Raw genomic sequence first — 27,397 nt, forward strand, 5'->3', positions numbered from 1 at the left:
CCGATGCCATGCCTAGTTGGCGTACCACAGGGGTCCGTCATCAGGCCCTTCCTATTTTCAAAATACGTCTCTCCCATCACCAATGTCATCCCATAAATATGCTGATGATACACAAGTGTACGCTGCAGTGAAGGGAAAGTTAGATATGGAGAGACTCGGTACCTCAAAGATTGCACGCGAGTGGTGCACGTGTGGTTTGCACGAAGCAAAATGTTACTTAATCCAGAAAAATCGGAGGTCCTGTTGGTTGGTATGTGGAAGGAACAGGTGTGGTGGTTGCAGACTCCATGATTCAGTTTACTACTCATCTTGAGCATCGGCACCATACTCAACCAGAATATGCCCTCTGATCACCAGGTTAAAAATCTCGTCAGGTCCTGCAATTTTCATTTCAGGGCTCTAAGACACATTCAACCACTTTTGAGCCGTGAAATAGCCAACACGGTGGCGTGTAGTGTAGTATCGACAAGGCTTGATTATTGCAACTAACTATGGGATGTCTGGAAAAAGCATTCCCAAGCTGCAGCGTCTGCACAATTCGCTGGCACGATTTGCGTGATCCGACGATGTCCATCCAGTGCTCACCGAGCTGCGTTGGCTTCCAGTTGATGAACGAACGAATACATTATAAGGTCACACTCATTACACAGAAAATGTTTGTCACAAATGAACCACAATAACTTGCTGATCTCATCAAGGAGCATAAACCATGACGCAAACTCATCATTGCAGTAGCTTTTGGCTAACAGAGCAAAAACGATAATTGCATCGCGTGCTTTCAGAATTGCTTTTGCAGCCATCTGGAATGTTCTTCCTTTTCCTATCAGGACACCAATGGAGTTATCCACTTGAAATCGTCCAGATTGAAAACTCCTTTCTTTAGAACTGCTTGTTGTGTTTAGTTTTGTCCTTCTCCCGCACCTCTGATTAGCATGGGTGACTACAGTACATACAGTGCCAAAGAAGTTCAAATAGTAACATACATACACACACCCACTCATATATATACACACATTCACCCACTCACCGACACACACAGTCACCAACTCACTCCGATTAGCAAGGTTCGCCTCGTACGGTGCGAAAGAAGTTCAGCATACATACAAACACACTCACCCACTCACCCACCCACTTACTCACCCACTCACTCAATCACGATGTGGTGGGTGGGCGGATGAGTGAGTGAGTGAGCCAGGCTAGGGTGATGGATAAAAGTGAAGGGTTAGGAGGAGGCTCACCGCACCCCAGAGTTGTATTTCGCAGGCAGCCAGATGTCCCCTGCGGTACCTAGTGGTAGAAGAGAGGTGAGTGGGTGAGTGGACGAGTGGGTGGGCGAGTGAGTGTGTGGGTGAATGGGTGGGTAAGTGGGTGGGTGGTTGAGTGGCTGAGTGAGTGAGTAGGTGAGTGGGTGGGCAGTTGAGTGGGTGAGTGAATGGGTGAGTGGGTGAGTGGGTTGGTGGGTTGATGGGCGGCTGAGTGGGTGGGTGAGTGGGTTTGTGGATGGATGAGTAAGTGGATGGGTGGGTGAGTGGGTGGGTGAGTGGGTTGGTGGATGGATGAGTGAGTGGATGGGTGGATGAGTGGGTGGGTGACTCAATGAGCTAAGCTACAGCTCCTCTTGCACGCTCACTCACCCACCCACTCCAGCCACCTGCTCACCCACACACTCGCCACACCTCACCTGGGGCTTCAGCGTGATGGGGGTGTTGCCATAGACCCAGCAATTGCACGGGAACTCAACGGTGACTCCAGGAGATTCATCAACCTCCACCCGTTCGAGGTGCCATGCTGAGTAATACCCAGAGCCGTCGTGCCAAACTGTGACGTCAAAGAGGGGCCCCACGTGGTCCCCAGTCACGTGGAACTCGTCTGTCTGAGTAGGAGAAGGCGATTACGGGTGGGTGAATGAGTGCGTGGGTGTGAGTGGATGGGTGGGTGAGTGAGTGGCTGATCTACACAACTTAACAATAACATAAATGAGATTTAAATTTGACTTTTTTTTCATACACAAGTGAAATGAAACATAATTTATTAAAAATTACAATTGCAATAATTATATATTTTTCCGAAATTATTTTTTCCAGGTAAGGCCCACTGAGCTATATAGATGTTTTTCAAAAGCGACCAGGCTATCACAAATGCAAGCTCAACCAGGTGGCTGATATGATCATCATCGTGTGGGAATGTATAGCGGCCAAATAATCTAAACATGTTTCTACACTCACAGAGACCGACTGAGACCCATTCTATCAGAGATCCATAGACCCACATAAACCCATACTCATAGAAACCCACAGAGACCCTTACAGACCCATTCTCATAAGAGACCCATAGACCCCCAGAGACCCATAGACCAATAGGGACCCATAGAGTCCCATACTCACAGAGACCTACACACCATAGTGCCCATAGATCTATATAAAGCATGAAGCCTAGTCAAGGCCTTGCCTCCACCCAAGCCACAGTAGTCTCATAACACATACAAACATACACCACTACAAAAGACTAAGCTGCCCTGTGTAGCCTTAACAGACTGTTGGGGTAAGTGCTGTTAGCGAGTAGCGCATATGAAGGCCGGAACAACACATGAGGGGGTGAGGCGGTCAGCATCATGTCCGATCGCCTTCATCTCCCCAGTGGCGATATTTACGATACACCACACCAGGTACTCATTTGAGTCTGAGTCTACCAAGGCAGGCACAAGACCGGTTCAGATCACTGTCACTGGTAGTGTTGGTCGTGAGAGGGACTCGAACTTCAGTTGCCGGGATCGCAGCGCAGCATGCTAACCGCTGGGCCACCACTCCCCACTCATACACACTCACTTATGGACTTACAGACTCACACAGACACAGACTCACGCACGGGCTCACAGACTCACTCACATGCTGACTCACACACAAAGACTCGTGGATTCACGGACTCACATTTATACACATGGACTCACAGTCTCACTCACGGACTCACGGACTAACATACACAAGGACTCACATTCATATACACGGGCTCACACTCATACACACGGACTCACAAACTCACTCGCCGACATGGAGTAACGCTTGGTACCTGTCCGTATAGGAAGGGAGTGAGTCCTGTGGTAGATGCGGAGAGGGTGGCACTTAGGGTGTCACACGCTCCTCTAATCTTCACGCTGATCTCAGCGCCGGTCCCAGCACCCATCCAGTCGCTCGTGAGAGTCCTCACCTTGTACCTAGAACTCACCACTGGCCCCCCTGGGGGTGGTGAGTGGGGGGTGAGTAGGCAGGTGAGTGAGTGGGTGAGGTTCTTTACCTCATACATAGCCTCCATCACTGGTCCCCAGGAGCGTGGTGAGTGGGGGAGTGAGTGGGGTTTGTGAGTGGATTAGTGGGTGGGTTAATGGGTGAGTGAGTGAATGAGTGGGTGGATGTGTGAGTGGGTGAGTTTTTATTAACCTTACCTGGGTAGATGGACGCCAATGCTAGTAACATAATGGCTTGCACCAAAATCACCTCCATTTCCCCAACTTTAGTGCTGTTGAGACACTGAATGTGGAAAACTCCTGGACTATTCTATGGTTGTGATTACAATAGCTATATATATAGGCCTGGTACATTTGGTGAATAAAATAAATATTTAATTCAAATGTTCCGTGATTATAATATTTTTTATTATATTCATATTAAATATATATTTAAGATAGTGCTGAGTTGCATAAGTAGCATGTAACTTCCTGGAAATACTAAACCACAATTTGGGGAAGTTGTAGAATGTGGTGTACTGTGGATGGGTGAGTAAATTGGTGAGTAAATGAGCGAGTGGATGATTAGGTGAGTGTGAGGATGAGTGTCTCCATTAGTGGGTAAGTGGGTGAACAATTGGGTGAGTGGGTAGGTAAGTGGCGGAGTGGGTGAGTTCGTGGCGGAGTGGGTGAATGATTGGGTGAGTGAGTGGGTGGGCGAGTGGTTGGATGGGTGGGCGAGTGGTTGGGTGGGCGAGTGGTTGGGTGGGTGGGCGAGTGGTTGGGTGGGTGGGTGGGCGAGTGGGTGGGTGGGTGGGTGGGCGAGTGGTTGGGTGGGTGAGCGAGTGGTTGGGTGGGTGAGCGAGTGGTTGGGTGGGTCGGTGAGTTGTCATATACCCAGGTTTTGGAAGCGGCCAATGTCGAGTCCACAATCATTGATCAGATCCTGGATCAACCTTGACCAATTCAACGTTAAGGTCCAGGGTATGGCTCGATACCCGATATTAGCAACAGTATGGCATCTTCTTGGTTCTTTCGGTAAAGTCACGTAGAAGGGAAGTAATAAAATAATACAAATAAAACATAATAAAATAATTCTCACGACGTTTCGGCCACAACGCAAGCAGCCGTCCTCAGGTGAAGAACATGTCTGTCGATAAGACAGAGTCTGAATGACACGTCCTAGGCTTGGAGCGTCTATTTAAGCTGGGAGGGAGGAGGAAGAGCGCCTTGACAAAAGAATTTGCATATGAAGAGGACTTTAGCATATTTATGGGAAATGCAGGAATGCGACTAGTGCTACTTGTGAAATACGTAGGAGGTGGGCGGGGGGTTTTCAAGGTCATATTATGCCCATGCATTATGCAGGATTAGCAGCATCAAAGGGAGGGTGTAGGGGTAGCATTAATAAAGGGAAGGAATGTTGTTTAGTTACTGCAGCTACATACTATTAACATTCCTTCCCTTTATTAATGCTACCCCTACCCCCTCCCTTTGATGCTGCAAATCCTGCATAATGCATGGGCATAATATGAGTTTGAAAACCCCCCGCCCACCTCCTACGCATTTCACAAGTAGCACTAGTCGCATTCCTGCATTTCCCATAAATATGCTAAATTCCTCTTCATATGCAAATTCTTTTGTCAAGGCGCTCTTCCTCCTCCCTCCCAGGTTAAATAGATGCTCCAAGCCTAGGACGTGTCATTCAGACGCTGTCTTATCGACAGACATGTTCTTCACCTGAGGACGGCTGCTTGCGTTGTGGCCGAAACGTCGTGAGAATTATTTTATTATGTTTTATTTTTATTTTTTTATTACTTCCCTTCTACGTGACTTTACCGAAAGAACCAAGAAGATGAATCCCTGCAGTCATGAAAGCTTTAAATCGAAATTTAACAGTATGGCAATTAAGGTGTTCTTACATGATCGTCTGGATGTAGGGCAGAGGAAGAACTGACAAAATCTGCAGAACAACTGGTCGGGTAGGGTCGGCATTTCCGCAGCAGATTGTAGCATAGTCGGCCGATCAGCACTCCCTTCTGGACGTTGGATGCTGGGCCAAGGCTGCTGGCGAGTCCCACCACAGTATCGGCGATGTTTAGACGAGATAGAATTGGTTTGTCGATCCAGACCAAGATAAATTCTGGGTATGGCCCCCCCATTGTCCGGGGAAGAGGGGGGGGGCATTGCTTGACCAAACCGCTCGGCTCGCTCAGTTGGAGTCGCTGCAAAGAGCAAGGCGACCGGCAAGCAGCAGCATAAGTAGCAGCGTCACCATCGCAAGGTGTTGCTGCTGTTGCTAATGTTGCTGCTGTTCTTACTGCTGTTGTTATTTTAGTTGTTGATTCTGTTTTTGCTGTTGTTGTTGCTATTGCTGCTGTTGTTACTGTTACTGCCTTTACTGCTGCTTTAGGGCCGTCCATAAATGACGTCACGAAATTTTTGACGTTTTTTGACCCCCCCCCCGTCACACGGCGTCACAAAAAATCAGACCCCCCCCCCTCAAATATGACGTCACAAAGCTCTGCCCCCCCCAAACCATATTTTCATTTTGAAAATAAAACATGCTTCAAATCGCTTTAAACTATTGTCATTGTCGTGTGTATTTATTTAAAGTTGCGCATTTTGATGTGACGTCACATTTCTCAAACCCACCCCCTCGTCACAAATGTCTGACCCCCCCCCCAGGTGCGTGACGTCATTTATGGTCCCTTATGCAGCTTTTGTTGCTAACGCTGTTGCTGTCATTACTACTGTAATAAAGGACTCGGACGCTTCTCTCTGACTTCGTGTCCTTTATTGGGTTCTTGTCTTTTCCCTCACGGCACTCTCTTATAGACACTCTATTTGTAGCCCCCGGCTGCTATCGCTATTGTAGCCTCCTTCCTCTCCCTGCAGACTCGCTGCTATCGCTATTGTAGCCCCCTTCCTCTCCCTGCAGACTCGCTGCTGACTCCTTGTGCAGACCCCCGCTGCTAACTCTATATGCAGACTCTCTTGGCTGCTAACTCCGTATGCAGACCCGCTGCTGACTCCGTATGCAGACCTGCTGCTGACTGCAGCCTCCTCGCTGCTTCGGGTCGGTCACCGCTGGCCGACGGTGCCGATCCTCGCTCCCCGTGTCCGTGGCGATCTCGCCACCCTCCGCTCTCGCCCTACGTGGCCTTACTCGTTCCTGGTCTCCCGTCACTCCTCTTCCTCTTCCGGTTCCCCTCCCTCTATAGACCTGACCCCTCTCCCCCACGTGACCTAACTCCTCCCCTCATGACGTCACTTCCGGAGGGCCGTTTACGCCTGCATTACATCACCCTCCCCCGTAGAGAAAATCCAGCCGACCTCGGCTGAACTACAACTTGACAAGCAATGCGGGTGTAAAGGACCAACACGTTAAAAGACACGAAGCATGCAACAACAATATAACAAGAACACAACACAAGTTTCTACACTATGGGGACCTCATTTGCCAGTAAAAATATGATAATTGGTTCTTTACCCTTCTATCTGGCAACAAAACTGACACCTTTTTACAAGGAGTCATGTTTGCATAGACCGCAATACCTGCAGTCATAAATACAAACAAAAGACATAACTCTGATAATGTGCACTGTCCCTGAAGTTGATTGGTGTGGACCAATCAACTTCAGGGACAGTGCACATTATCAGAGTTATGTCTTTTGTTTGTATTTATGACTGCAGGTATTGCGGTCTATGCAAACATGACTCCTTGTAAAAAGGTGTCAGTTTTGTTGCCAGATAGAAGGGTAAAGAACCAATTATCACAACACAAGTTAACGAAACGTGAGGGATTTCGAGCGAGTACGGGTAGCCGGGCCGTCCCGGACGGTCGGCAGCCCACCCTCCGAGCGGGAACGTGGCAGGGTTTTAAGGGCGACAGGAGCAAGTTCGTCTGTCGCCATTGGAGGCCTGCCACCGTCCCGATCACGTTCAGAGACGTCCCGTAATCGCGTCCGCGGAGGGGTAGGAAGGGCTGCAGGTCCCGTAGCTTCCGCGGCCCCGGTCGGCATCCCACGAGTGGAACGCCCTCCCTCCTGCGGCGTCACGGCCGGCTTGTCTGTAAGGGGTACGACAGGCGCTCTTGCAAGGTCAGCAGGCACAGCAAGGGCGAGTCGGCAGCAACAGACCCCGGCAAGGCAACCTCAGGAGATGACGCATCGGGTCGCGGGGCAACGTACGGCTTCAACCGGGATGTATGCACGAACCAGCGCCGCGAACCAACCCGAACACGTGCCGACTGTGGGTTGGGAACCTCAATAAGGCGGACCGGTCCTTGCCATGGTTTATGTAATTTAGGAGAGGTACCTGGCCGCACCTGTGGGCAATGAAGCCAGGCCAGGTCCCCCGTTTTCCAGGGGCACTCCCCCTTTGAACGTCGAGCACACCGCTCGTTCCGGGCCTGGGCTTTGGCCGTAGCCATGCGGGCTCCTTCTCTCGCCTCAGTGACACGGCGAACGTTGTCCTGAATATAATCAGGAAGAGGCTTAACAGGTCCCCTCGCTCCGGTTCCCAACTGCTCATTAATCGGCGGCACGTTTTCACGGCCGTACATGAGAAAGAACGGCGAGTATCCAGTAGCCGCGTGCGGCGTCATGCGATACGCCGAAAGCACCCCAGGGATATGCAAATCCCAATCTGATTGTTTTTCACTGACTGTATGGCACAGCATGGCGGACAGGGTCCGATTTAACCGTTCCACCATACCATCCGTTTGTGGGTGGTAGGGGGATGTCCGTACCTTTTTAGTTCCAAGAGCCGCACACACCTCCCCCAACAATTTAGACGAAAAATTCCGGCCTTGGTCTGTAAGGAGCCGCTCCGGCGCCCCCTTGTCCATAACATACCCAAATAGAAAGGCGTCTGTGATAGACGCCGCTGACTGGTCAGGCAAAGGCCAGGCCATCGGCCAGCGGGAGAGGTACTCCACCCCCACCAGCAAATATTTATTTCCCCTAGCGGATGGCGGAAAGGGTCCCAAAATATCTAACGCCACCAATTCATTAACTCGAGATACCTGAATAGATTGTATCGGCGGCACATATGGATGTTTAGGTGGCTTCCGGCGGGCACAATCGGGACACGCGCGAACGTGACCGACGACGTCTGTCGTCATGCCGTGCCAATAATAATCTCGCTGCAGCGTCAATAAGGTCTTCTGCACCCCCAGATGTAAAAGTGTGTCACAATGCAGAGTCCTAATCAATTCGTATCGCAATGATGCCGGTACAACAAGACGCCAGCGTTCCTGTATCCCTTCCCTCCACATCAGCAACCCATCTCGGAGAGCGGTTTCCGGTACACCACCCGCACCGAGTTCCCCACTCGACTTCTCCGGCCGCTTTCGTAACGTTACCAAGGATTCATCCAGCATTTGCTCCCGAATCCACACAGACCTCGGGAGACGCAAAATCCCATCAGCCGGTCCCCCGTCAACCGGTCCCGGCTTAAGCGGAGCTTCAGGCACATCAACCGCCAGCGCGACAGGCTGAGGGGGGAGCTGGATCGGGCCACACCTATGCGTCCCCGACGCACACGCGCAAGGGGATTTTTGCGGCAACCTGGAAAGTGCGTCCGCATTAGCGTGACGCACACCCTTCCGATGGTGAATTTGGAAGGAAAATTCTTGCAGCGTGTCCAGCCACCTCGCCAATTGTCCGGATGGCTGGTCCATCTTAAGAGCATACTGCAAAGCCGCATGGTCCGTGCGGACAATAAACGACCGACCGTACAGATACGGTCGAAATTGGCGTAGAAAAAACACAATGGCCAAAAGTTCCCTGCGAGTGACGCAGTAGCGGGTTTCCGCGGGAGACAAAACCCGACTACCATACGCCACCATGCGTTCAACTCCACCTTTTGACTGAGACAACACCGCCCCAATACCAGTGTCACTCGCATCCGTATCCAGAATAAAAGGATGTTCAAAATCCGGATAATCCAACGTCGGTGCAGTAGCCAATAAATCGCGCAGGCTCCGAAACGCCGCCTCCTCCGGCGGTCCCCAAGCAAATTTGTGTCCCTTCCCCGTAAGGAGATGCAAAGGCCTCGCGATAGTAGCAAAGTTCGGAACAAACCTCCGATAATAAGAGGCAAACCCCAAAAACCGACGCACATCACCCACCGTGGCTGGGGTTGGCCAATCACGGACACACGCTGTCTTCTCCGGATCCGTGGCCACCCCGTCCGCACTAACAATATGTCCCAAGTATCGAACGGAGTGTTGCAGTAGGTGACATTTCTTTGGCTTGAATTTCAAATTAGCAGAACGCATTCTGGTGAATACTGCCTCCAACCGCAGTAAATGCTCATCAAATGTGCGGCTGAAGACGATAATATTGTCTAAATATATCAGACATGTCTCCCACTGCAACCCCGTTAATACCAACTCCATCAACCTCTGAAAAGTGGCAGGGGCCGCATTCAACCCCATCGGAAGACAGTTAAATTGGAATAACCCCTGCGGCATACGGAAAGCAGTCTTTTCTCGCGAGGGCTCGTCAAGGGGGAGCTGCCAGAAGCCCGAAGAGAGATCTAGCGTTGAAAAGAACTTAGCCCCCGACAAGGCATCGAGAGAATCGTCCATACGCGGCAGGGGATACGCATCTGCTACCGACACTTTATTCAACTTACGAAAATCAACACAAAATCGCAATTTGCCATCCTTCTTTTTAAACCAACACAACCGGCGCGCCCCACGGGCTGTTAGACGGAGATATAATGTCCGCTTTCAACATGTCATCCACTGCCCCTCGAACATGCTCACGCTCAGCCGGACTCATCCGACGCGAGTTCAGGCGAATAGGGGCAGCGTCCCCTGTGTCGATGTGATGATAAAGCAGCGAGGTGCGTCCCAAGTCCAAATCGTCGGAGCTGAACACATCCAAATAACTCGATAATAATTTATGAATCGCACAACGCTGTTCGCCGGAAAGGGCTGAATTCTCCCCACACAATTCAGCGATCCAACGATCATCCACCGCTCCATCGTGTGAAACACCACCCACCAGCCCCCCGTCGGGCAGATCACTCTGAGCCGTAAACGCCGTAGTGGCATGTGCCACAACGGTACCAGCCGGCACACACACACTTTCAGTACTCGCATTAAGCACCTGCAAAAATGGCCGCTGATCTGGCCGGACAATAGTTTGCGCCCCCACTAGCGCCAATCCGCCCGTAACAGCGGCGGACGGCGACAGCAAAACCCCAAAAGCTCCCTGCCGACCCGGCACCGGTTTCCAATATCGTAAGGGAATGAGCATCTGCGAGCCAGGTGGAATATCAACCGAAACTTCCGATAACGCCTGCACCTGGGCGACAGGAGCCGGTCGCCCCCAGGCGGACGGTAAAAATGCCAATTTCCGGCCCCCCGGTAATTCAATGCAGTTTTCATTGATTCGAATTAGAATGGGCATCTTAGCCAAAAAATCAGTACCCAACAGGCAGGGAACCGCAAGGGACCTCGAAATTAACACAATTCCCGAGGCCGAGACTCCCCCGATAGATATGTTAGCGTCCACCTGGCCCACGATGCCCATGCTACCCCCGTTCGCAGCGACGCAGGAAGCGTAAGCCGGCCTCACGGCCCCTGGTGGAATGTTCAAAAGATGGAATATGACATCCGAAATGATGGTCGCGGACGCACCGGAATCCACCAAAATACGTACGTCCACCCCTTGGATGGAGCCGGGTACCGTGGACGAACCGGTAGCGGCCGAGACAACCCGCCGAGCCAGCTTACGCCACTGCGTTACCGAGCGACAAGGCGCAGATAATGGCCTTGCGTTTTTAACAACATCCGCGTCGCACAACAACGGCGATGAGTGAGGTGTCAGGCCTTGCCGGGTGTCTGGTGCGCACCGACTTGCCTGTGCTGTAGAACTTTTCTTGGGAGCGTCCGCTGTCGAGGCCTCCTGCTGGGGCGGACCCGGAACGCGGGCCCAGCAGTCCCTGGCATAATGGCCCCGACGCCCGCAGCGGAAGCACTCGATCTCGTTGCGGCGCGCAGCGGGCACCCCGTCCCGACGCGGCCATACCGGCGGCGCAGACCGCGGCCCCGGCCCACCCCGGCCCGGCCACGGAGCAGCGGCCGCGGACAGCTCCTGCTGGCTGCTCCCATCCGGCACGTACACGGCCTGTTTAGGGTCCCACCCTAAGGCACCCCCCTCGACGACAGGACCACCCGTCCACGCTGTAACTTGTTTCCAGCGGCGAAGGTTGAACTGGGCGTCCAGACACTTCGCCGCGGCCCGGGACGTGAGCTTTTCATGACCGCACACCGGCATAGGAATGCCGAGATCCCGGGACAACTCCAACATTTTCCCAAGGATGAGAGGTTCCAGCAGGTCAGGCTCCGTCTCCGGGTAAGCGGCCATAGCAAGTTCCAACACCGCGCCCCTATACGCTACCGGTGACTCCTCGGGTGCGCGTTGTCGTTGCACAAACCGGCGATGGGCATCATCCGGCGGCTCGTACGCGTCCGCCATTTCGTCGAACACCCCTCGCAGAGTCTTCTTCTTCGCGGCTTTTATAGAGCGAAAAAAACGAACGGACTCATCATCAAGAAGAGTCGGAAGCACCTCCAGTGCCTCGGAGTCCGTCCACCTCGCTGTACGTACCGCTGCCAGAAATCTACAGGCGAACGCACTCCAATCGCCCCCGATGGAGAATTCCTTGACAGTTGTTAAATGACGACTGCGACTTCTTGGCTTGCTTCCGTCAGCCGCTGACTCCTCCGGTGGTAAATTTAACATGGCGTCGCAACGCGGTGTCGACAAGATGGCGGCCGACCGTCGCGGCGGTCCCAAAATGGCGGCTTCCCGCTTTTTGTCGTGCGCCACGCCCAAGATGGCGTCTTCGTGCCGCGTGGCCGATGGCGGCGCCATCGAAGACGACCCGGGCTCCTGCTGATCACCAACATCTCCTTCCAACGCCGCCCTTGGCGTGACAAGGTCACACAACTGTGTAATGACGTTTTTAAGAGTTACCAGTTGCTCCGCCATCTGGGTCCATCTTGAATCCGCGTCCTTTGGAGCAGACGGGTCCGCCGACACAGCGACCTCTTGGACTCCCGGACCTGCACTCGTCCCATCACGGATCTCTTCCTCTGCCAGAGTCAGGCCGACTGCAGGAGGAAGATCGTCGTCGTCGGAAGATGAAGCCGACGCCGGAGATGGAATATTCTTTTTCCTCAGTTGTTTCGCCATGCCGTTTCACTTCTGACTCCAGTGTAATAAAGGACTCGGACGCTTCTCTCTGACTTCGTGTCCTTTATTGGGTTCTTGTCTTTTCCCTCACGGCACTCTCTTATAGACACTCTATTTGTAGCCCCCGGCTGCTATCGCTATTGTAGCCTCCTTCCTCTCCCTGCAGACTCGCTGCTATCGCTATTGTAGCCCCCTTCCTCTCCCTGCAGACTCGCTGCTGACTCCTTGTGCAGACCCCCGCTGCTAACTCTATATGCAGACTCTCTTGGCTGCTAACTCCGTATGCAGACCCGCTGCTGACTCCGTATGCAGACCCGCTGCTGACTGCAGCCTCCTCGCTGCTTCGGGTCGGTCACCGCTGGCCGACGGTGCCGATCCTCGCTCCCCGTGTCCGTGGCGATCTCGCCACCCTCCGCTCTCGCCCTACGTGGCCTTACTCGTTCCTGGTCTCCCGTCACTCCTCTTCCTCTTCCGGTTCCCCTCCCTCTATAGACCTGACCCCTCTCCCCCACGTGACCTAACTCCTCCCCTCATGACGTCACTTCCGGAGGGCCGTTTACGCCCGCATTACACTACTATTGCTGTACCACAAGACAAGTTCAGGCTGAATGTTGCAGCAACAGGGGAAGCACACAACAAAAAGTAGTCCGTTTTAGCCCATCTGTGTGCTTTGAAACAATTCAATTTGAATCGTTAAGAAGTTTGAAATAAAAAAAGAACAACACAACAAGAAAAAAGATGAATCTCCTCTTTGGGTCGGCTCGATGTGAGTCTATGGGTCTGTGTGGTAAGTCTATGGGTCTCTGTGATAAGTCTATGTATGGGTCTCTGTGGTGAACCTATGGGTTTATATGCGAGTCTGTTGATCTGTGTGGTGAGTATGGGTCTCGATATCGAAAAAATATGTAAATCACGGATAAACTGATGTCTAAAAAGTAAACAGTCGATTTTCGAGCAGATTACTGCTTCACCACAGCTATGATGGATGTATTAAAACATTTTTTCTTCAGTAACCTGGAAAAACGGGCACTATTCCTTGACTTGTCAGAAGCCTTTGAAACTGTTGACCATGGTGCTCTACTCACAAGACTTGGTCAACTGAAATGTTCAGACAGTACAATCAAATTAAATTTCGATTTAAAGCTTTCGTGAGTGCAGGGATTCATCTTCTTGGTTCTTTCGGTAAAGTCCCTGTTCTTCACCTGAGGATGGCTGCTTGCGTTGTGGCCGAAACGTCGTGAGAATTGTATTTTATGTTTAATTTTTATTATTTTATTATTTCCCTTCTACGTGACTTTACCGAAAGAACCAAGAAGGTACAATCAAATTGTTTAAGAGCTATCTCTCAGACCGTTCTAAAAAAGTTACATTGTGATAAAATCTCGTCCATATATAGTCCACTTGCACTGTAAGTTGACTGTTCTGTCATTACACATGTTAAAATAACAAAGGGTGTTCCACAAGGTTCCGTGCTGGGTCCAATTGTTTTCCTTATATTTAAACAATCTTGGACAAAACTTCAGCCGCTCAGAATTAAATCTCTTTGCTAATGACATTGTCATGCTAGTGTAACCAGCTTGTCATATCCCTCTCCTCCCATGTTCATAACGAAGGGACAGGCCGGTTAATAAAGACAACAATAATATACCATATTCTTTGGTTCTTTCGGTAAAGTCACGTGGATAGTCTGCATTGTCTTCTGCCCTCCACTTTCGGATCGAGCGACTCCACCACCGAGGAACACCAAAGGGTTGCGGAACTGCAACTCTTTATTTCAAAGTGTTCTGAGGAGCATTCCTGCAAATGTAATTATGACCAGATGCACACCAATCGACCCCAGGTTACACAACACCTCACTGCTCAATCCCTGGACAGCGTCCATGTGAATCTGAATAGATACCTGGTAACCTTGAATTGATGACTGCACTGGTGGACGTGGCCTACCGTGCAGTCACGTCAGTCTATTGGTACAATCCATGGTCATGATTAACTCCATGGATAATTATACATGTGATTCATTACATTAAGCTCATACTGGCTACATTCACCCCTTCCCCCTCTTTCCTCGACCACACTACAATTGCAGCACTCCCGTTTTAAATAAAAAAATATCTATTTTAAAAAACATTTTTTAAACCCGCTTTTAGCTTCTTTTTGCAGAACCTACCTGGCCACAAACGATAGCTCAACGAAGTAGCACATCGTGTAGAGATTCATAGCAGCCATCCAGCAGTAGATCGATCGTCACATCGTAAACATTAATGTAATGTAGTAATGGAAGAATTCCACACGACTCCAGGAAGTGGCTCCGAAGCTTGCCATAACGTAAGGGACCGTGGCAAGGCAAATTACAGCCAACGACTGTGGACAATTAGACCCAAGCTAAAACATAACGTGTGTAGAGGAGTAGAGGAGAGTAGTGCCGTCGTGTGCGCTGTCCAGTGCGATGACTTCACGGGACGTGGGGTCACGCGCGCTGGACAGTGTACATGACGTCACGTCTCCTAGGGTACTTAAGGGATACCCCGTGACGTAAGCGGGGTCACTGTGGGAACGGGTAAAGTAAACAGGGTGAAGAGGGAACCAGGGGTAGAGAGAGGGATCGAATAGGGAGTCTGGGGAGAAGCCGGTGGTAGCCGTAGAGGTGCTCTCTCTCCGCTCGGTGGAGTCGGCAGAGTCCACGATCTGACACGAGAGAGAGAGACCGGAGCTAGCCGGCAGGGACCCGGACTCAGAGTAGGACCCCTAGCCCCTGGGAGTTGGGTACCCTGTGTAATATTGATAAGCTTTAATAAACCCTGGCGAAAGCCCTTAACTTACCTCCGTCTCCGAGTACGTCCGTCGGAACTACTCAACACATGTAAAAAAGAATGTTTAAAAATATATATTTGTATTTTGTATGATAGAATATAGTAGTGTCATCAGTATGACATAAGTATATCAAGTTTGCATTCGATACCACATTGGGAAGTGGGTTAAAATTGAGTTACAACATTTTAAGATACAACAACGACAACAACAGAGTGAGATAAATAAAAGCGTGTAAAAAAGTAGAACCCATCAGCATCTCTTACGACAGAGGCCACTAGACGACCCAGCATCTGGACCCAAGTATACCTCTAGGACTTGGTCTCCTTATCACAGCTTAGTAGCTACTCGATTTACAAGTAAGGAGAACATAGAGGATGATCAGTCCCTGTTGTCTCCTAAGTTGAATGTGGTGCCTTATACACCCCACTGAACTTGGTCACTCTTCTGCCTGAGCCTCCTGATGCTTTTTGCTTCACCAAAATAGCCTACCCCTCCGAACAGGCAATAGGGGAAGAACAATTAAAAATGTGGATAGTAAATTAATAAAACTCATGAAATCCTCAACAAATATGATAATGGCTACCCATATTTAGCATTGATTGCGATTTCCTTTGCCACAAACCCATCTTACCAAATTAGTCGGGTTATTGTTCGCACTTCCCTTCCAGCCCTTGTTCTATATGAACCCCCTGGCGCATTGTCATTTCCATCTGTTCCCACAACTTGTGTCACTCGAGCTACATTGCAACTAGTACCCAAGTCCCTGCCAGAGGTGGGCGACAAGACACGGGTCTCATTTTGTCGAGTATTATCCAGAGCAACTCAAGTTCCCACTTCAATTTTTCTTGAGCATTCACATCTCCCGGATCCACAGAACCTCGAACCAATCACAAATCCTGAGAATCCTGAGTAGTCCAATCTCCAGTATTCTGCAGCACCTACGATATTGTGCGCTCAAAAGGCTCTTCATTCCCTAATGAAGCAATTGAGCTGTTGTATATATGCCTTTTCAAAAACATATATTAAGAGTGATATTGCCTATTTATAATGTAATAGTTTTTCTTACTATATGGATTCACGGAGTAAAAAAAAATGCAGTGACCCATACCAACGACTGAGCACATCTGCCACCACATTTTCCCGACCTGCAATACGATTGAGTTAAAAATCATCAGGTGCAAGCTTCCCAGTCCATCTCTGCTCACAAGCATCCAGCTTAGACTCCGTGAGAACATATGTCAGCGGTTTGTTGTCCGTCCACACAGTGAACAAACACTCCATTTAAGTGCCAAGAACTCCAGCCTATGGGCAGGATATCACTTCTGGGCACCACTGAGAGTCTTGGAGGCAAACACTATTGGGCGTGCCTTGTCACACCTCTCCTGAGCTTGTGACAGTACTACATCCAGACGCATCCACTGATACAACGGTTTGTCGAAATCTGGGTGAGCCAACACTGCGCAGTCCACTAGGCCACTTATCAAGTTTTCCAGGACCTTGTCACACTCAGGGGTCCAGTCGGCAACATTCAACTTTCGGTACGGCACACGAGGGTGTGGGTGGCCAACACCACGCCCGGCCGCTTTTGATTCCCCAGTGGCGATGTTTACACACCGCACTAGGTACTCATTTGAGGCTGAGTCGACCTAGGGAAGACCCTCGGACCAGTTCAGATAATCGTCTCCGGCGTTGGCCGTGACCGGAATCGAACTCAGCTCGCCAGGTTCGTAGTGTCACCGCGCTATCCACTGCGCCATCGCTCCCCACTACTACACTATACACGACACTATACACTACACTATACACTGCATTACACACTACTATACACTACAATATACACTACTATACACTACACTATACACTACATTATACACTACCATACACTACTATACACTACAATATACACTACTATACACTACTATACACAACACTACTATAGACTACACTATACACTACACTATATACTACTGTAGTGACATTAGGGATGTCACTGCATGGTGCCAGTTTGAGAGGGCCGTGGCGTGCGATGTCCCAACATCGCGGACAGCACCGTGTGGGTTGCTGTGTGATGCCGGCTCTAGCACAGCACGGCGTGCGATGCACCGTCATCGCGTACACCCCGTAGGCGGGTGTAGTACCAGCCCTAGCGGGGCTTGGTGAGCGCTGGGATAGCGCGGGCACCACGCATTGCGTGTATTGCGAGCTCCCACAAGGGGGAGTGGGAGAGTGTCAGCCCAGGGGCAGGGTTGCCCTGGGCCATGGCACTCTGGTTGACCCCGTAGACACGTGATCCGGAGTGTCCAGAGAGGGCCCCAGGTGGTGGGGGGGGGCTAGGGGGTGATCACGTGTCCGGGAGAGCTCTCGAGAGGGATCGAGAAAAAGTTAGAACGCTCGAGAAGGTGGGCGGGGCCAAGGGCAGAGCGGCCCCGACCCGGGAGGATAAAAGGTGGGTCCCTGAGAGGGACCGGGGTCGCTGCAGTCTACAAGCTGGAAGCTCTTCGTCCTACGAGGCATCAACACGTGGTCGGGACCCGAGTGAGGGTCTGACCCTTCGTAGTTGTAACTCCTACGTATAGAGTAGTTAGCTGGGTAGTCACCACGCTAGGCTGTATCTGGTGAAGGGGCAGTTACCCCTTTGTGTTAACGGGTTGATCTTACAATAAAAGTGTTGCCTCTAAAGAACAACGTCTGTGACTCAGTTGGACTCACTACACTACTATACACTACTCTATACACTACTATAGACTACACTATACACTACTATATACAGACTCTAGGCCTTCCAGGGGTATTCCCAGCGTGTCCTGGGTTTGCCCCGGGGTCTTCGCCCAGTGGGACGTGTACAATGTGTATTCATATTTAGTGACTTGCTTACCAGATTTCACTATTGTTGCACTCCAACCGTGTGTCTGTGTATTGTTACGGGTTGGAACCTTCTGGTTACACCAGTCCACAGGGGATTATTGTGTCCGTCCGTCCGTCGTGCAGGGAGGGGCTGGGTGGGGAGGGAGGGGCTGGGTGGGGAGGGGCTGGGTGGGGAGGGTGGGGCTGGGTGGGGAGGGGAGGGTGGGGAGGGGCTGGGTGGGGAGGGTGGGGAGGGGCTGGGTTCGGAGGGTGGGGAGGGGCTGGGTGGGTAGGGTGGGGCTGGGTGGGGGTGGGAGGGGTAGGGCTGGGTGGGGAGGGGCTGGTCACCCCGTGGTGCCCTTATAAAACTCAACGTTTAACCTACTCACGCAGGCTTGTGCCCGCCCTCACAGTCGGGCATATTTGCGGAATACACCACGCCGCCGTTGACCCTGGACATTCACCGAGCAACCCAACGTTCCTACCAGCTCCCTCCGCAGGAATGTTTGTTATAGCTTGCTGATTGTGACGCCACGGCGAATCAGGGCGGGCGAGAAACAGTGACTGCGTTTCCTCCACCTATCCCGTTCGTCTTATTAATCAGTTGTTTTTATTGCACATTTTTTGTTTCAATACAAATAAAACGTGCCGTACGCGCTCGTATGTACGTTTTCGTTAATGTACTCCATTCGATATCGTCAATAAACATCCCTCAGTGAGCCAATATTCTCGAGTCTGGACATTTGAAATGCCGGGAATCTGCGTACTTCAATTTTTGTAATGTGAGTTGTGATGACGTCATCGCGAATCAATGGTTACGAAATCTCGACTGTGTCCCTCACGTTGTAGCTGTATTATGTATACATTTAAAACAATTCATACATTATAAATATAATTTAACATTATTATAGTCGTGTAGAGGTCGTTATTTACTCGTAAAAGTGTTTCATAATTGTAATGTGTCATTTAGAGATTGTGTAGTAAACTACAGATTCGATGGTCGCGAATCTCGAGACTGCGTCCCCTTTCTCGTGCACTTGAATGCGGGGAGTGTCGTCATCGCGAATCAGCGTGGGCGGGATAAGCGACTGCGTCCTCCGCTTCGACTTTATATTTATTAATTAAATACTTTGAACGCGTCACATGTCTTTTTTTACCATCGGTTACACCTCGCTGCGCGGCGTGTAGTAACATTATTTTTTTAAGACGAACAATTCGCGTCGGTCAAACGGCGACAGCCGATTCGCCGTTCCTAACACATTTCAACGAGGGCTGGGGGGAGGGGTGGGGGCAAGGGGCGTTGCCGAATCAGCGCGCGCGCGAACCCGCGGCCTCGCCCCTCCCCCTCGCTCGCCCCTCCCCCTAGCTCGCCCCTCCCCCTCGCTCGCCCCTCCCCCTCGCTCGCCCCTCCCCCTCGCTCGCCCCTCCCCCTCGCTCGCCCCGCCCCCTCGCTCGCCCCTCCCCCTTCGTCTCTCTCTCTCGACGCGGCCATCTCGTCTCGCAGGCGCCATGAAGTGAGAGCTCCCGCGCAATCCGCCCGCATCCTCGCCCTGCCGCCTCCCCCGCGAGGCCGCCACGGCGCGCAGGGGACGCGCGAGGGGGCCGCGATGCGGCGCGGCGGGTCGTGGACGCGCGATGTTGGCGGCGCGGGGGAGTTATTTCGGGGCTTGTGTTGAGGGATGAGCGAGTGTGCGCTGCCTCCCGGCGTGCCGTGTACAGTGTCTCTGTGTGATGGCGACTTGTCTCTCTGTGCCAACTCTCTCGTGTCTCTCTCTGAGTGTGTGGGGGGCGGATAGCGCTACGAACCCGGCGATCGGAGTTCGATTCGCGCTCACGGCAAACACCGGTGACGATTGTCTGAACCGGTCCTGGGCCGCCTCCCCTAGGTCGACTCGGCCTCAAATGAGTACCTGGTGCGGTGTAAAACAAGCACTGGGGAGACAAAGGCGGCCGGGCGCGGTGTTGGCCACCCACCCCCTCGTGTGCCACTGTGCCGGCCTTTATAGGTGCTCGCTAGCAGCACTTGGGGGCGAGCAGTCTTACACGGGGATCTTTGTATTGAGTGTACAGTGTCAGTACGGTATAGCATTTAGTGTATTTACGTGAGTATTAGTGTTTGCGTTTGTATCTGTGAGTGTACTGTAGTGTGAGTTAGTGTGTCTACATGAGTATTAGTGTATGAGTTTGTATCTGAGTGTACTGTAGTGTGAGTTAGTGTGTCTACATGAGTATTAGTGTTTGCGTTTGTATCTGTGTGTACTGCAGTGTAAGTTAGTGTATCTACATGAGTATTAGTGTATGAGTTTGTATCTGAGTGTACTGTAGTGTGAGTTAGTGTATCTACATGAGTATTAGTGTATGAGTTGTATATGTGCTGTAGTGTGTACACACACAAGCGGTCGTCATCGGGCAATGACGATTTGTTTTATTTTATTTCTAACTACGTGACTTTACCGAAAGAACCGAAGAGTATGGGCCTTAACTGGTAAAATAAAAATATCCGTACACGTGTTCCACACGCGACACGTTGAAGGGAACCGGTGTAACACGGAACTTACCTTTAATTATAATGCGCATCATTTTATCTCATCGCTATAAAATTTGCATCTTATAACTTTATCTCAGTTTATCATCACATTTTCTCAATTAATTTCATCACTTGATTTCTCTCTCGATGTAGAAGTGCAGAGTTCCAGATGCAATTCGTGGATAGCCAACATCGCTGATAGCGAGTTCGTGAGTAACGAGGGAATATCCTGTACAGGGACTCCTCTACTTACGAACGTGTTAGGTTCCAGAGGTCTGTTCGTAAGTTGAAGTCCAACTTTACTCCTATCGATACACTAAACACAGGTAATGGCTTTAAAAGTTGTATACTCTACTGTAGATGTAGATGCCACTGGTTCTTCATGTTCTGCAGATGTAGATGCCACTGGTTCTTCATGTTCTGCAGATGTAGATGCCACACTACCATCCATCTATTGCGTGGCGGTTGAACTTACGACACTTGGTCCGAACAGGCAACTGGATATACGGCAGGTCTGTTCGTATCTTACAAAGTTCGTAAGTCAAATGTTCGTAAGTGGAATTCCCTGTACAGTGATGCCTTGATATACAAAGTACAGCAACAGCTCTCAGCTGGCATCCATGGGTAATGGGGGGTGCCGGTTAACCAAATGTGCCGGTTATCCGAAAGTCATGCTTATGGTTCACCACATTATTCAAGTACATGAAAACTTTTCAAGAAATAAAGCCTATGGTTTAACTACGATGTAAAAAAATATATATTATTTTACAGAGGTACTCACAAGTTTAAGAGTATTCGAAGTAGATTGTACAGAACCAGTGTGGGGCCTTTTAGAGTAGTACAGTATACAGTAGTACAGTATACAGTGGTAACAGTACTGTATGTATAGATTTGTAAGAAGCAACACGGCACGGTAAGATGCCGGATGGCCATTGGAGCGTTTCTGGATCTTTCATTCACCATTCAATCCATCATCACTTGTTATCAATTTCGCTCTCACCGATTTCAAGCATCACAGATTTGGCCATTGCTTCCTCTCGTCTATTTCATTCATCTCATCTCCACCAGTACGTTCATATGTACTTTTGTTAATTGTGTAAAGCGCCTTGGGTAAGCCACGATATAAATTATAAGATGAGCGAGTGGTTAGTGCCGCACTACGCTATCAATTCGGCATACCCCCAAGTTTGAGAGCAACAATCTGAACCTCTCCTTGACTTCCGCGAGGTTTACAGAGCCTGGTGCGGTGTGCAATAAACATAATTACTACTGGGCGGCCGCACATTGTTTTGACCAGACCACTAACAACGGTCTGTGGGCTACTCGTGAGAGCTTTGTTATACGGTTCAGTGATGGTGATTGGATGAGCGTGTGGGTGAATGAGTGGTGATGGTAGTAGCTATAGAAAAGAGACAGGGATGACTGGCTGTGCGTGTGTGAGTACTGGTAGCGAGAGATGAGAGACACGGGGTGACTAACCATGTGTGTGTCTGCGCAGGCTCGAACTGTGCAGTTTCAGTGGCTACAAGATCTACCCAGGTCATGGGGTCAGATTCGCCCGCGTGGACGGCAAGGTCAGAAACCATACCTCACCACTCGTGTTACTGCCGTGTGAGAGTCCGTATGAGTCTGTGACTATCTCTGTGAGTGTCTCCTTGTGGGTCTGCGGTGTGTATCTATGCGAGTGTCTTTCTGAGAATCTGTGTGGTCTTTGTGAGTGTCTTTGTGATTATATGAATCTATGTACGAGTCTTTTGTCACTGAATTTTGTGTGCCTGTAAAAATATGTTTATGGGTCTCTATACGACTGTCTCAGCACGAGTCTGTGTCTGTATGTGTCTAAGTTTATGCGTAACCATTTTATCTCTGCGAATCTTGTGTCTTTGTAAGCCTGTCTCTGCAGCTGTGTGAGCCTATGAGCCCTATGACTCTCTGTGTGTCTGTGTTTATTTGAGTCTTTGTGTATCTGGTACCATGGTGGTGAGATGTTAACTACCTCGCTTGATATTCAGGAGGTTGTGGATTCCATTCTGATCCTTACACCTGTATATTTGGAGTTTGAATGTTCTCCCCATGGTCGCGTAGATTGTTCTACGGGTCCTCTGATTTTTCCATTCACATTTAGAATCAACGTGCATTTAGAGTTATTTGGCTGCTCTAAATTTCCAGATAAGCCACTTTATTGAGCCATCATTTGTGGCCAAGTCCATTCTGATAAAGAGATACATAGCTCCAGTGGGCTTTACCTGGTATAAGAATAGTTTAATAATTAATATTAAATTAAGTTTCTTGCACAAGTGTGCGTGAGTGGGTCTTTGTTTGAATGTGCCTCTCTGTCACCGAGTCTGTGTCTTTGTGCGTGTGAGTCTGCAAATCTGTCTGTGAGTGTTATTCTGTGCAAGTGAACCCTGTGAGTCTTTGTCCCTTGAGTCTGCGTCTCTCTGTGCGAGCCTGAGTCTCCGTTTTGCTCTGTCCCCAGGTTTTCCAGTTCCTCAATGCCAAGTGCGAGTCTGCGTTCCTCTCCAAGCGCAATCCGCGGCAAATCAACTGGACGGTCCTCTACCGACGCAAGCACAAGAAGGGCCAGCAGGTGAAGTGGCCGTCTCTCTGTCTCGCCGTGTCTCGCTGTCCCCCCCCCCGTCTGTCTCTCTGTGTCTCACTTTGTCTTTCCGTGTTTCATCGAATCTCCCTGTGTCTTGGTATGTCTCTGTGTGTTCCTATATCTACGTGACTGTGTGTCTAAATCTACTTGTGTCTGCGTGTTTATTTATACATGTCTGTGTGTATCTCTGTCTATATGTGCGTGTGTCTATCTACGTGTCTTTGTCTATATCTGTGTCAGTCTCTCTCTGTCTCTGCGTGTCTGTGTGTCTAAATCTATTTGTGTCTGTGTCTCTGTCTATATCTCCTTGTCTATGTGTGTCTGTGTGTATCTGTCCTATATCTGTGTGTGTCTGTGTGTGTGTGAGCAGGAGGAGGTGTCTAAGAAGAGGTCTCGCCGTGCCGTGAAGGCTCAGCGCGCCATCACAGGCGCCACGCTCTCCGACATCCTCGCCAAGCGCAACCAGAAGCCCGAGATCCGCAAGGCTCAGCGCGAGCAAGCCATCCGGTGGGATTGGAGGGGTGTTTTTTGTCGTGGCTGTGAACACAGCACGCAACGGGATCCATTACGTCTTGTATTTACAAAAAAGTAGGGAGGGAGGCGAGGGAGAGAGAGGATGGAGGGAGGTGAGAGAAGGGAGGGGGTGGAGCAAGCGGGGAGGGAGTTTGGGAGGGATGGGAGGGGAGAGAATCACTTTATTTATATTGGAGGAATCTGGTGAGCTGTATTGCTCTTTTTCACATGTCCAGTAAAGAGGGGGGAGGGAGGTACTGGAGGAAGGGGAGAGTGGGAGGGGAGAGAGGGAGCAATAGCAGCGAGCATCTATGAAGGCTGACACGGTACACAAGATGGCCAGCACCATGCCCGGCTGCCTTTGTCCCCCTAGTGGCGATGTTTACTTACCGCACCAGGTACTCATTTGAGGCTGAGTCGACCTAGTGGGGAGGTCCGAGACTGGTTCAGATAATCGTTGCTGGTGTTGATGGTGGCCACGAGCGGGAATCGAACTCGGATCTTTGCCGGGTACCGAGTTTGTAGCGCAGCGTAGCGCTTACGAGAACTCAACTTTGTAGTTTACCAGGTAAGGCCCACTGAGCTGTCGAGATCTTTTTCACAAGACATCCGGCGATAACAAATGATAGCCCAACGAACGAGAAGTGGCTTACGTGGAAATGTATATCGGCCAAAAATACTCTAAACGTGCTTTCTAAATGTGGAGGGAAACACTGGAGGACCCGGAGAAAAATCCACGCGACCATCGGGAGAGACACGCATACTCCAAATTTACAGCATGTGGTCAGGGTTAGGATTGAACCCACGACCCCCTGTATACCAAGCGAGGTGGTTAACGTCTCCTAGCCACTGCACTGCCCAAGCTACATCCGCAAGCTTGGTCTTGTAGGAGTGCGTAATGTCAGTGGCGTTAGTTGCCTCAAGACGAGCGACACTGGACCGGTTTTGACATTCATTGCCTCATCAGCGGAGGCGGACATGTGGTGTCTTGAGACCGGTCCACCGGAGGTCTGCTCCTCTTGAACCGATGTCGTGCGCGCGCGGCTGAAGGGATGTGTAGAATAAACGCTTCGATGTAGTTTCTGTTGAGAGAGAGCCCTGTGGAGGAGGTGATGGTGGTGAACGATTCAGATTGTTAATCCTACTGGTGGACATCTGTGGGTGAAAAATATCTTCATAGCTAATTGGATTCTAAATACAGATTCTTTTTAAGATTCTGATACTTGACATCGGTGACAGAGCATCATAGCTCATTGGATTCCTCCTCCAGTCTAAATAGAGATGCAGTGGCTGGGGGCCCAGCGTCGCGTTCAAATTCAGACCCCCATCCTCCACGCCACGGACTGAAGTCTCCCACGCACGCTCTCTGACCTCGCCGTGCCAACTCTAAAGTAGGGCCATCGCCCGAAACGTTGCCTCTTGCATTCCTAACGTGCGCCTGGTGTTACGGAACAACGCGTTGAACTTATATCTCCTATCTGTCGCGTTCTCTCAGAGCTGCGAAGGAGGCTAAGAAGGTGAAGACTGGAACCAAGAAGTCGGCCACAGCTCCTGCCAAGGTGAGGCTCACATTGGCCACGTCGGCCTCCATGAGGCTTCAGTGTTAATCACCGAGGCTCTGCATGGGGTTGTGTTAATTGCCGAGGCTCCCATAGGGTTCAGTGTAAATTGGCGAGGCTCCTGTAGGGTTATCACTGGTGTTGGTGGCCATGAGCGGAAATTGAACTCCAGGCGCCGGGTTCGTAGCGTAGCGCTGACCACTACAGGACTGCTCCAACAACAACTGCCATTCACCACTATGTGACGGTGATGTCACCATGGCGCTTGTGCCATGCTATACACTTGAAGTGCGCTAACCGTTGCACTACACTTACACCACCCAGTGTGGATGTAAGGATGTGTTGATACACATCCTTACATACACACGACACTCACCACCCTAAACACATCCACACAACCGCTATTCACTAAGTGACGGAGACATCACCATGGCGCCTGTGCCAGGCCATATGCACTTTAAGGCAACGTGAAGTGTCGAACACCCGCTGGCAGGAGGTCACGGGACAGACCCAGATGCCATGGGTTGACTGACTGAGATGACTGTCAAATGCACCACCTGTGCCAACTTTCTGCGTTTTAGCCGCCACATTTACTCACACACTCACTCTCACGCACTCGCACACACACTCTCACACACTCTCACACACACACTCACACACTCTCACTCACACACTCTCACACACACACTCTCTCACACACACACTCACACACACTCACACACACTCTCACACACACTCTTACACACACTCTTACACACACTCTCACACACACTCACACACACTCTCTCATGTACTTGCTCACTCATAATCTCACGCACTCACACTCCGAGATATTCGTGGAGCCAACCCTCTCTCCCCCTCCCTCTTTCTGCCAACAGGCTGCAGTTAAGGCTGCCCCCAAGCAGAAAATCGCCAAGACGATGAAGTCGGCAGCTCCCAGAGTTGGGGGGAAACGCTGAAGTGGGGGGGGGAGGACATCCCTCAAAAACACCCCTCCACAGAGTGAACATCATGGAGTTACCATCACCGGGGGGTTGATTTGTTTTGTTGAAAATAAACAAGTTTGAGTTCTTGAGTGAATCTCCTATGAATGCTTTGATCGAGTGAGAGTGTCTATGCTGACGGTTTGATTTGCTCACTCAGGATGGGTTGGACGTTTCCGCTAATGCACCCTGGAGCGTGCCACTAAGAGAGAGGGTTCTTACCCTCAGCCCCACCAAAACGAAGCACCTGCCTGAGTATTTTATGCAATGAAACACTCCACCCCTCATCTCCCCATTGGTGATGGGGCAGTTGTGGAGACAGTGGAGAGTTTTCTATACCTGGGCAATGTGCTTATGACCAGTACTAGTTTGACAGCAGAGGTGTCACTGCCCGTCTGATTCAGTATGTTTTCATCAGCTGCTTAATGCTTTATGAAAGCTACCTGGCCTGTTGCTCTACACGAAGCTCTGGATCTTCTTGGCCACAGCAGTCATTCCCTCCATGCTTCCAAAAAACTTGAATCACGAATGCAACATCTGCACCGGTTATAAATATTCAGGCTGGTCTGCCTACTATCCTGGGCTTAACCAGGCTGGGTTTTGTGAGGAACTCGTTTTCTGCTTGACAGGTGAGGTTGCGTTGGCTGGATCATGAAGCCCGCATGCCCAAAGCAGCTTCTGTTTGGTATAATAATAGGGGGTTAAACGGGCACTGCACGAGCCGGTACAAGCAGTGTCAAGAATGGCCTCTGGAGGAGGAGGCTCGTGAAGGATGCTTCCTGGGCAGTCTGAAGCAGTTACCCTTAATAACTGGACACAGTCCCATTGGTGAGCTCCACGAAGCAAAGTTGCCAGCTGGGATGAGTAGTGTTTAGACGTAACCCCCATCGAAATTTAACCCCCTTTCGTTTGCAAACTTCCATCCCTGAAAAGTATATTTTTTATTAATATGTACATGTACCGTGGACGAGGTGTCTCATTCATGCTCAGCTGGTGGCATTCCCCGGAGCAAACAGACCTGCAATCATGAATCCTTCCACCATTGTCCCAGAATTCCACAGCCCAATCGCGTTACTAAATAAACCTTCACAATGGTTCGACTCCTCAGGGGTCTGGTTGA

At 50.5% G+C, this 27,397-nt stretch overlaps 2 protein-coding genes across 3 annotated transcripts in view; one reads left to right on the top strand and one right to left on the bottom strand.

Annotated features, from left to right (window-relative positions):
* Positions 1–27,397, bottom strand: part of LOC133360786 (charged multivesicular body protein 1B1) — a 406,386-nt gene that overhangs the window by 361,673 nt on the left and 17,316 nt on the right. The gene's annotated exons all lie outside the window — the stretch shown is intronic.
* LOC133360791 (large ribosomal subunit protein eL24-like) lies at positions 19,523–26,369 on the top strand. Its single transcript, XM_061579668.1, has 6 exons — positions 19,523–19,607; positions 22,119–22,194; positions 23,100–23,210; positions 23,593–23,729; positions 25,231–25,294; positions 26,173–26,369. Exons 1-6 carry the CDS (start codon positions 19,603–19,605, stop codon positions 26,251–26,253), a joined length of 474 nt encoding a protein of 157 aa, XP_061435652.1. The 5' UTR covers positions 19,523–19,602; the 3' UTR covers positions 26,254–26,369.

This window comes from Lethenteron reissneri, chromosome 69, assembly GCF_015708825.2.
Source record: "Lethenteron reissneri isolate LAM-NWPU_2019-01 chromosome 69, ASM1570882v1, whole genome shotgun sequence".
Taxonomy (NCBI): domain Eukaryota; kingdom Metazoa; phylum Chordata; class Hyperoartia; order Petromyzontiformes; family Petromyzontidae; genus Lethenteron; species Lethenteron reissneri.

Bases quoted from the DNA above. Each gene is read 5' to 3' on its own strand.
- LOC133360791 (XM_061579668.1), top strand. The intron at 22,195-23,099 runs GTCAGAAACCAT...CTCTGTCCCCAG, and splicing joins TCGCCCGCGTGGACGGCAAG to GTTTTCCAGTTCCTCAATGC. The intron at 25,295-26,172 runs GTGAGGCTCACA...TTCTGCCAACAG, and splicing joins CGGCCACAGCTCCTGCCAAG to GCTGCAGTTAAGGCTGCCCC.